Source organism: Myxine glutinosa, chromosome 1 (assembly GCF_964187855.1).
Source record: "Myxine glutinosa chromosome 1, kmMyxGlut1.1, whole genome shotgun sequence".
Classification (NCBI taxonomy): Eukaryota; Metazoa; Chordata; class Myxini; order Myxiniformes; family Myxinidae; genus Myxine; species Myxine glutinosa.
In genome coordinates this window covers 278,034,971-278,045,071 of record NC_136261.1, presented here as the reverse complement: position 1 = coordinate 278,045,071, position 10,101 = coordinate 278,034,971, and the positions used below count along the sequence as shown (strand labels likewise).

Sequence of the window (10,101 nt, the reverse complement as noted above, 5' to 3'; positions counted from 1 at the left end):
AAAAGTGGGGTTGTATCAAAAGTGGGTGCGAGTAAACTGGTCATCACTGGCAGCAGTTTTAAAGTGGCAGTTTTAGTTATTACTATTACTTATGTCAGATCAGGTCATTGAAAGATCAGACCGTGCCTCACCATTCTAAATTCCTGATAATAAAATTTACTTCCATGAGTGTGTCGGGGAGTGAGGGGGACGGGGGGGGGGGGGGGAGGGTGGGATAATATCACAAGTCACAAAACCCCTTGGGGAGTGGGAATGTTGTTTCATAATATCATTAATATGGTTGTGGTTTTGTGTTTTTACAATAAAAGGTTAATTTCCCCTCGTAGTTTAGTTACACTACAACATGTAGCCTCATTTAAAGCTCAGTTATTTCATCGTAAATGTAAGCGTAGACCTTTCCTGTGTGTAGTTTTGCATTGAGTAAGAACAAGGAGAGTTAGGTCCTTTATGCTGCCTCGATGCTTTTGGAATTGGCGCGAAATACCACGAAGCCGGCCTGAACAAGTCGATCAAGGCCGAAGGAAGGCGGGACAGGAGGAGTGGGAGCGATGGTAAGCACGAGCCGCCAATCAGGGCTCGAGGGGAGTGACTTACCACTGCGGCAAAGGGCGGAGTTTGGAACATTTGATGCGGGCCAGGGCGTGGCAATATAACCCTGTGCCCGGAGCCCCCACCTCAGTTATGAGGGGAGACGCGCTGTGACAAGTTATGAGAGTCGGTTCGGAGCGCCAAGTTATGAGAAGGGAGGCAGACGAGTTACAAGTTATGAGCTCGGGTGAAACGCGCATGAGTTACAAGTTGAGTTCTCAGTTGAGCTGGAGTCAGATCCTCCGTTGAGTTACGAGAGTGAAAGTGCGCCGTTGTATTAATCGCGCTGTGAAGGACAGCCGTGCCGGGCCACAGACGCGCATATTTCCTCCTGCCTGCCCTTATGGAGATACGTGCCACGAGGATTTTCCCGCCTGCCTGCCTGTCTTCGCCGGGGAACGTGCAGCAACCGCCAGAGGGCCACGCCAGGTGAGCTGTTCCTGGACGACCAAAGCCTGCGCATTCAGCCCATTAACAATTCTTCCTTCATCCCCCTGTGAGTGTGCGTGGGCCCATTGTCTGGGCGGATAAGTAAGACTGTTTAAGACTGCCCTGTGTCTCTGCTTCTTCTACCAATCATTGTAAATAATAATTACACCTGTTATTCCTTTGATTCGACCGTTTCGTCTTTTCCCTCATTGACTTAGCATGGTACGAATTATATCGCTCTAATCGGGTTCCAATAGCAAGGTAACAGCACGGACCACGTGGTATGCCATCCGCTCGGGTGTACTCAAATTACGCGTGGTTCGTGCGAGACTTGATCCCCGCTTCCGCGGCGGCGTGGGTACTTAGGTACGTGCGAAAATTGTCCCGAAACCCTGTTCCACGTCTGACCGGAAGTGGCGACTCAGTCTCGCAGTTGCGAAGACCCAAGGAGAACAAGGGGCTTAATCTCCCCTTGGTAAGGGAACGGGTCTCGTGCAAAACCGTAACAATATTATGCTATTATCATAAGTGTTGTTATTACTTTTGCAATGAGAAGCGGCTTTGGAAAAACACCACGAAAAACGCCTTGGAAGAACGTAAGTGGCAGGAAGGGTCATGTTATTAACCCTTGTGGAGTATTAGAATACATTTGAACTTCGATCATGTGCATTTGTCGATGTGATAAGCACTCATGTCTGGATTCTTCTAAATTTCTTTCAATTTAGTGTTAAACAGCATTAGTGGTAATCATGCATGTTTGTGGTTTATAATATTTTTTCTTCTGGTAGGGGCTGGCTCTTTCACAAAAACGGCACGATAAGCTGTTTATACACATTAACACGTCGTTTGGCCAAGGAGGAAACACCCCCTTGGGGAGGGGGAGATATTAGTATTCTTGGGGAAAATGCCAAGGGCATAGAAAAGGCCCCTTTATATAAGGGTATGTGCCATGTAGCAAACTCTAGAAAAGAATGGACATTCAAAAAAAAATCTCGTGTACATGCTGTACGACCTTTGTGTTCTTAGGAGAAACCAAGTAATGATCTAGAAAAGTTAATATAAAGGGGAGCCCTACATCTGGCAAATAAAATACATTTACTTCTTCATGCAACCTGTCTAGCCTGGGTTCAAATCTCGGCCCAGCTATAACCTGTCATCTTGGGAATGCTAAAGATCTTCATGAAGAGTAGGCGGCATCCTCTGCCAAGTTACAAATTCCTTCACGAACATTAGTCGAACGTCAGGCCTGGCCAGCATGTTCGTGAAAGACTTGAGCCAAACTACCCCCGGCCAATCCCGCAATATCGTATAAACTATAAATAATTGTGGCCTTTAAGAAGAAGAAGAAGAAGTTGGCTGATGAAGGGGACGCTGGCTGACTTCCAATCACATGGAAGATGACCTCAGGTAAATGATAGATAGGGTGAATAGAGAAGAATGTTTGTGAATATGTTGTCTTTCGATTACGGTAAGTCTGTCAGCAAAGTGACAGCTGAAAATGCCAAGTGGTACCTTAAATTCTAAATAACCTGATCTTGATTGGGTGACCCAACTCGTATCAAACAAATCCCTCCAAGGGCCCAAACATACACTCACGTCGTTACATGCATTCACACAGAAACCAGGCAAGGCTTTGTAAAACAATCTCCGTCTCTGGAGGAGCAGCATGGACAGGAGCAGAGCAGGCCTGTACCATCCAGAGAGCTCAGCGTGTAAGGGATGTTTTTGGATCCGGGGCTTGCGTTCTGCTGATGTTAGAAGAATGGACAACCAAGATCTACCTCAAATGCAGCTGAGCCCTGTTGATTCCCAACCATTTCTCAGTTTTTGCATGTAAGAAATTGCATTGGCATCGTCGACAGGATAGTTGTGATATGCAAACAGGAGAATAGCAATGGAACCTAGAAAGAATGGAAGTTACCGGATGTGCAACGACTATAGAAAACTGAACACTGCGACAAAAGTAGATGCCTTTCCCATACTGATTGGTGACGCTGTACTAGAATTCCTACATGTTGCCAACATACTTTCCTCTCCTTCTGAGCAATACACCTCTTCCATTTCAAGGTCCATCCATTTGGAGTTGTTAGTGGTCCAGAAAGTTTACAAAGGGTGATGGTTCAGGTGCTTGGGAGATCTGGTTGGCCGCACTTGTTATATCTACCTCGATGACATAATGTGTTACCTCTAGAGTGCAGCAACATTTTGCTGACTTGCCGATTGCCTGAAGTTCTGCCCAGACTTCAAGCTGCTGGCTTGACCATCAATCAGAAGTTTCAGTTTGCTTGTCAGGAGATGAGATACTTGGAACACATAGCGAAGTCAGATGGATGCAAACCAGATCAAGAGCTATCAAATCATTTCACCAATAGAGCATTTCACCAAGCTACCATATTGATACCAACAACGGGTAGCAGGCAGGTCGGTGGTCTTTCTGTCTTCTACCGAATCCTCTCCGACCTAGCTCCCCCAGCTCTATCTGTGGTCTGTCCCCCAAATATTCCTGCAGGTCGCACAAGATCTGCCTGCAACCCTCTTATGGTTAAACTGCCAAAATCTCGGCTCTCTGCTCACCTTCACTCTTTCATTCCTCTTTTCTCCCACCTCTGGAACAAACTCCCACACTCCCTTCAATCCCACTCCTCCCTCCAGGTCTTTAAAACAGCTGTTCACCACCATCTCTTGTCTTCCCCCATCCAAAACCTTGATCTTTTTCTACCCCCGTTAAAACACCCCAGATCCACTTTTCTGAAATACGGACTTCTTTCCTGGAAGTCCTAGCAGTGTCCACGCGTTTTATACCTCTCCCACCCTCCCATTTTATACCTTCCCATGCCTCCTCACCCAAAGTCCCCTCCCTCCCACAGATCTCCCGATGTCCCTGCTCTCAAATGTTGTACTTGTGTGCTTCCCTCTCTCTCCCCATCTTGTCTCCCGCTCCCTTTATTGTATGTTTTGTGTGTCCGTTTATTTTTTGGGATTAATGTTAGCTCTTACATGAGCCTCGATCTTGTATACAAAAAAAAAACAGAGAGAGAAAATTTCAGTCGTCTGCAACTATCCAGTACCCACAAAGCTAAAAGAACTGGTACGTTTCCTGGGCATGATATCTTGGTAGGGAAGTTTGTACCCCAGTTTGCTGATCATGAAGAGCCCCTGTACAAACTCAAGAAGTGTACGTGATGAAGCTTGTCTGAAGACCTTGAGTCAGCTTTCATGATGCTGAAAGAGATGTTGATGAAAGAGTCCAGCCAATCCTCGGTTATCCTCATCACCGCGAAACATTTAGTGTGCATACAAATTGCCTGTATTGTTGGACTTTATGTTGTTTTGCAATGTTGATGCAAAAGCAGAGATCGAGAACCAGAACTATTGCTTTTGCAAGTCAAACTCTCTCCAGAGCGGAGAGAAATTACAGGGTGGCCGAGAAGGAGTGCTGCGCAGTTCTTTGCACCCTAGAGCATCTTCTTAAGTATGCAGCACAGGGCTGCGAGTACCATAGTTGGCTGGGGGCCAGGCTGTGCCACTGATGCAATGCCCCTTGTAGGTGAGGGCAGAAATTTTGAATTTGACCAGGGTACCGGTGTTAGCTCCTCTACTCCACACGAAGGATACCGTGACATCTTTAACATCCAACAGCTAATGCTGGCATACGAGACACCCATTTTAACGTCCATCTACTTTGGGTGACCAGCTGAATTTGGCATCATGATTGGGATATTGACGCTTTAAACACAGTACCCTTAGGATATACAGTCACATGAAAAAGTAAGTACACCCCATGTAAAGTTTTGACTTTTTCAACATATTTCAACATACAGCTATTTGATCTTCATTTCAACAATATTGAAAGATAAAGGTGATATTATATAACAAATATCATGAAACATTTACATTTTGTAGTCCATTGTATAATTTAAATATACATAAATGCAAATTTCGCATGTGGAAAAAGTAAGTACACCCCGACCTTTATCACTACTTCAAATACCTAAAATTTGAATCAGGTGCACCAGCTCAGGTGCAAATAATGATTAGAACATCGTTAGAGAGGATCTTGGAGGAACCTGTCTTATTTAAACCTCAGACATTTAGTTTGGTTTGCTCTTTGTTGTTGAAGTGTGCGGTGTCACCATGCCTAGATCAAAAGAGCTCTCTGAGGCCTTCAGAAAGAAGGTTATAGATGCCTACGAGTCTGGGAAGGGATTTAAAAAGATCTCCAAACAATTTGAAATCAATCATTCGACTGTCCGGAAGATCATCTACAAGTGGAGAAGATTTCAAACAACTGCCAACTTGTTCAGGCTAGGCCGCCCCAGCAAGTTCAGCCCGAGAGCAGTCCGCAAGATGCTGAAAGAAGTCTCTAAGAACCCCAGAATGTCATCAAGGGACCTACAGGTAGCTCTTGCCACTGTTGATGTCAAAGTGCATGAGTCTACCATGAGAAAGAGGCTGCACAAATTTGATCTACATGGGAGGTGTGCCAGGAGGAAACCTTTGCTGTCCAGAAAGAACATCAGGGCAAGACTAAAGTTTGCCAATGAACACCAAGGCAAAGACCAGCACTTCTGGAACAATGTGCTCTGGACAGATGAGTCAAAGGTGGAGCTATTTGGCCACAGTACCAGAAGACATGTTTCATGAAAACCAAAGACAGCATTTGACCACAAGAACCTGATACCAACTGTAAAGCATGGTGGTGGAAATATTATGGTTTGGGGCAGCTTTGCTGCATCAGAGCCTGGGCAGCTCACCATCATATAATCCACTATGAATTCTTCATTGTACCAGAGGGTGCTTGAAGATAATGTGAGGCCATCTGTCGGAAAGTTGAAGCTCAACCGAAGGTGGACCTTGCAACATGACAATGACCCTAAACATACCAGTAAATCCACCAAGGAATGGCTGAAAAGAAAGAAATGGAGGGTTCTGGAATGGCCAAGTCAAAGCCCGGATCTAAATCCCATCGAGATGTTGTGGGGGGATTTGAAACGAGCTGTGCATGCAAGAAACCCCTCAAACATCGCACAGCTGAAAGAATTCTGCATGGACGAGTGGGCAAGAATTTCTCCCAGTCAATGTCAGAGACTGTTAGACAGTTATAAGAAACGCCTACTTGAGGTGGTTTCTGCCAAAGGGGGCAATACCACCTATTAGAGCCAAGGGTGTACTTACTTTTTCCACATGCAAAATTCGCATTTATGTTTATTTAAATTATACAATGGACTACAAAATGTAAATGTTTCATGATATTTGTTATATTATATCACCTTTATCTTTCAATATTGTTGAAATGAAGATCAAATAGCTGTATGTTGAAATATGTTGAAAAAGTCAAAACTTTACATGGGGTGTACTTACTTTTTCACGTGACTGTATGGTGGAAGAATAAACCAAATATCCTTCTCCCTTAGTCTTATAACTCAGAAAAAAATTATAAACTGTCTTCGTGAAGAAACAGGTGATGGACAGAGTAACTGCATCCCTGACTCTGACTCTAAATACCATTTTCTCAACAAACTCTGATCTTTGTCCGCAGGTTCCAACCTGGCTCTGGCATTGACAACCCTGTGTTTGTGTATGATCCAGGTAAATTACAATGTTGTCGCATTATCTTCCCCAATTGGTTTGTTCCCCTTTGCTCCATCTTTTTAGAAATACAGCAATGGAAGTTCATTTTAATCACAACCTCTTTTATATTTTTTGGTGCATGATACTGACCTTGGTATTGTTATAGTTAGCCTCACCCATTCCTGAAGAGTTTGAAGAGGCTATTGCTTTCGGTCTGTGTTTGTGTGTATGTCTATGAGTCCACACACAGATCTACTTTAATACCCCCTCCCTTGAGCGGACTGCATCAACATAGTACCCCCCCCCCCCCCAGGTGACCTACTTCAATATAGCACCCCTCTCCCCCCCCCAGGTGACCTACTTCAATATAGCACCCCTCTCCGCCCGGGCGAACTACTTCAAATAGCACCCCTCTCCTCCCCGGGCGACATATTTCAATATAGCACCCCTCTCCCCCCCCCCCCAGGGCGACCTACTTCAATATAGCACCTCCCCCCCCCCCCCCGGGCGACCTACTTCAATATGGCACCCTTCCCCCCCTCCCCCAGGCGACCTACTTCAATATAGCACCTCCCCCCCTCCCCCCCCCCCCCCGGCGACCTACTTCAATATATCACCATGGGGGTGAAAAGTACAGCATCAACAAATATCCCAGGAAGGCTCTTCTGTGTTAAATGCTCTCTTTTATTACCTCCGCCACCAAAGATGGATGGATGTTTTGTTTTCACTCCTGTCTGTCTGCTTGTTTGTGAACAGGATATTTCAAAACGTTGTGGACAGATTCGGACGGAATTTGTTGGACAGGTTGGGTGTGTGACAAGGACGAAACAATTCGATTTTTGAGAAGATTCGGATCGGAATCCGGATACTAGAATTTTTTACGTGATTCTTCACTATAGAGTGATAGGGCTAAACCCGAATTGTTACGCGATATCTCCAAGAGTTATGGACAGATTCGGACGAAGTTACTTGGTGGATGAATTGGTGAATCGACAAGAAGAAGTCCATTCGATTTTGGTTCCCTCAGGGCCACTGCACAATAGCCGATACAATATATTGAAGGAGCTGTGCTCCTACGCGAGTCGAAAGGATTGACGCGACAAAAGACGGGAATTCGTCCGAGTTTCTTTATTGAGCAAAACCAAAACTCGGGTACTCTGAAAAGCCCGTTTATCGGGCAGCAATATATATATGCAATCAAACACGTCATGCCGGAGCGTTTGCCCGGGAAAGGCGAGACTGGGCGTGCCCGGGCGGCCTGGGCGAGCCCGGGAAAGGCGAGTCTGGACATGCCCGGGAAAGGCGAGACCGGGCGTGCCCGGGCGGCCTGGGCGAGCCCGGGAAAGGCGAGTCTGGGCATGACCGGGAAAGGCGAGACTGGGCGTCCCCAAGCGGCCTGGGCGAGCCCGGGAAAGGTGAGTCTGGACATGCCCGGGAAAGGCGAGACCGGGCGTGCCCGGGCGGCCTGGGCGAGCCCGGGAAAGGCGAGTCTGGGCATGCCCGGGAAAGGCGAGACCGGGCGTGCCCGGGCGGCCTGCGTGAGCTCGGGAAAGGCGCGTCTGGGCATGTCCGGGCGGCCTGGGCGAGCCCGGTACAGTGATCGCTCCCTGGTTGCGTCTTCGGCAGGTGTAAGGCGATTGTGTATGCTCAGCGGCAACCGCGACACGCGCCCCCCCAGAATCGACTTGCACCGGCAGGGTCAATTTAAGGGGGGTCCTGATGACCCGGCCGAAGCGACCCCTGGAGGGTCGTGGGGGGGGGGGGGGGGTCCGGTGTGGTGGTGGGTGGTCGAGCGGGGGGAACCGTGGACGGGGGGCGGCCTCGCCGCGGAGAAAGGGCCAACTGTGGTGGTTGGTCGACGTCCACGTGCGCTGGCTTGAGGCGGTCCACCGAAATCCGGTCCGACCTGCCGCCAACGTCGACGACGAAAGACTTGTCGTCCCGTCGCAGGACCCGGAAGGGCCCGTCGTACGGCGGCCGGAGTGGCCCCCGGTGTGCGTCATGACGCACAAAAACGTACTCCGCTGTGCGAAGCGCTGGGGGGACGTAGGACTGGGGGCCACCGTGGCGGGACGTTGGCACGGGGGCAAACCGTCAGGCGGCCTCCTGGAGGTCCGAGCGCTGGCAAGCTGCGGACCAGGGACTGGTAGCGTCGGGCATGAACTCGCCCGGGACGCGTAGCGGCTGGCCATAGACGAGCTCGGCGGTGGATGCCTGGAGGTCCTCCTTGGGGGCATGCGGAGGCCCCAAACGACCCACGGCAGCCGGTCGGCCCAACCGCCATCCTGAAGGCCGGCCATGAGCGCGGCCTTCATGGAGCGGTGAAAACGTTCGCACAAGCCATTGGCTTGGGGGTGGTAGGCCGTGGTACGGTGGAGCTTGACCCCCAGGTTGTGGGCGACTGCGCCCCACAGCGCGGAGGTGAACTGAGGACCGCAATCCGAAGAGATGTCCGCCGGTGCGCCGAAACGGGCGACCCAGGTGGCGATGAAAGCCTGCGCCACGGCGGCGGTGGTGGTGGAAACGAGGGGAACGGCCTTGGGCCACCTGGTGGTCCTGTCCACCATGGTGAGCAGGTGTGTGAAACCTCGTGATGGGGGAAGGGGGCCCACCAGGTCCACGTTGACGTGGTCGAAACGCCGTTCGGGCACGGTGAAAGGTGCCAGCGGGGCCTGGGTGTGGCGGTGGACCTTGGCCCGCTGGCAGGCCGTGCAGGCGTTGGCCCAATCGCGGACATCCCGTCGAAGTCCGTGCCAGACGAAACACACCGACACCAGCTTCTGGGAAGCTTTCCGGCCCGGGTGGGAAAGGCCGTGGAGGGAGGCGAAAACGCGGCGCTGCCAGGTAACGGGCACGACGGGGCGAGGCTGGCCTTGGGAGACGTCGCAGAGCAGGACAGTGTCCGCGAAGGGGACGTCGGCCAGGCGGAGGCCCGTGTCCGCCGCCCGGAGGGCTTGCACCGTGGTGTCGGTGGTCTGGTCGGCCGCCATAAGCGCGAAGTCCACGCCGAGGTGGACCGCGTTCGGGTTGGCCCGAGAAAAACAGTCGGCGACGGCGTTGTCTTTTCCGGCGACGTGCCGGATGTCCGTGGTAAACTCCGACACGGTGGCGAGGTGGCGCTGCTGGCGGGCCGACCACGACTCCGTGACTTTGGCCATCGCGTAAACCAACGGCTTGTGGTCGACGAAAGCCGTGAACGGGCAGCCCTCCAGGAGGTGGCGGAAATGGCGAACGGCCAGGTATAGACCAAGGAGCTCGCGGTCAAATGTGCTATATTTTAGCTCGTTCGGCCGGAGTTGCCGGCTAAAAAAAGCGAGTGGCTGCCAAACCCCGTTCACCCATTGTTCATGTACGGCGCCCACCGCGTAGTCGGAGGCGTCTGTAGTGAGGGCGATGGGAGCGTCGAGCAACGGGTGAGCAAGCAGCGTTGCGTCGGCGAGGGCCAGCTTTGCGCCTGTGAATGCCGTGTCCATGGCTGCGGACCAGACGACGTCATGCTTGGCCGGCTTGCCC

General features: G+C 50.4%; 1 protein-coding gene across 7 annotated transcripts in view; it reads left to right on the top strand.

The window, feature by feature from the left end:
- The window catches only part of LOC137437950 (Na(+)/H(+) exchange regulatory cofactor NHE-RF3), a 46,021-nt gene that overhangs the window by 6,517 nt on the left and 29,403 nt on the right, over positions 1-10,101 (top strand). For 4 of the 7 annotated variants that reach the window (XM_078766299.1, XM_068132755.2, XM_068132746.2 and 1 more), the window contains exon 3: positions 6,557-6,606. The exons of 1 other annotated variant lie outside the window; for it this stretch is intronic. In XM_078766299.1, the coding sequence (XP_078622425.1) occupies positions 6,557-6,606 (50 nt within the window). Of the gene's footprint in view, positions 1-937; positions 1,018-6,556; positions 6,607-10,101 lie in introns of all 7 variants that reach the window. 2 more of the 7 variants (XM_068132737.2, XM_068132781.2) reach the window with 1 other exon arrangement.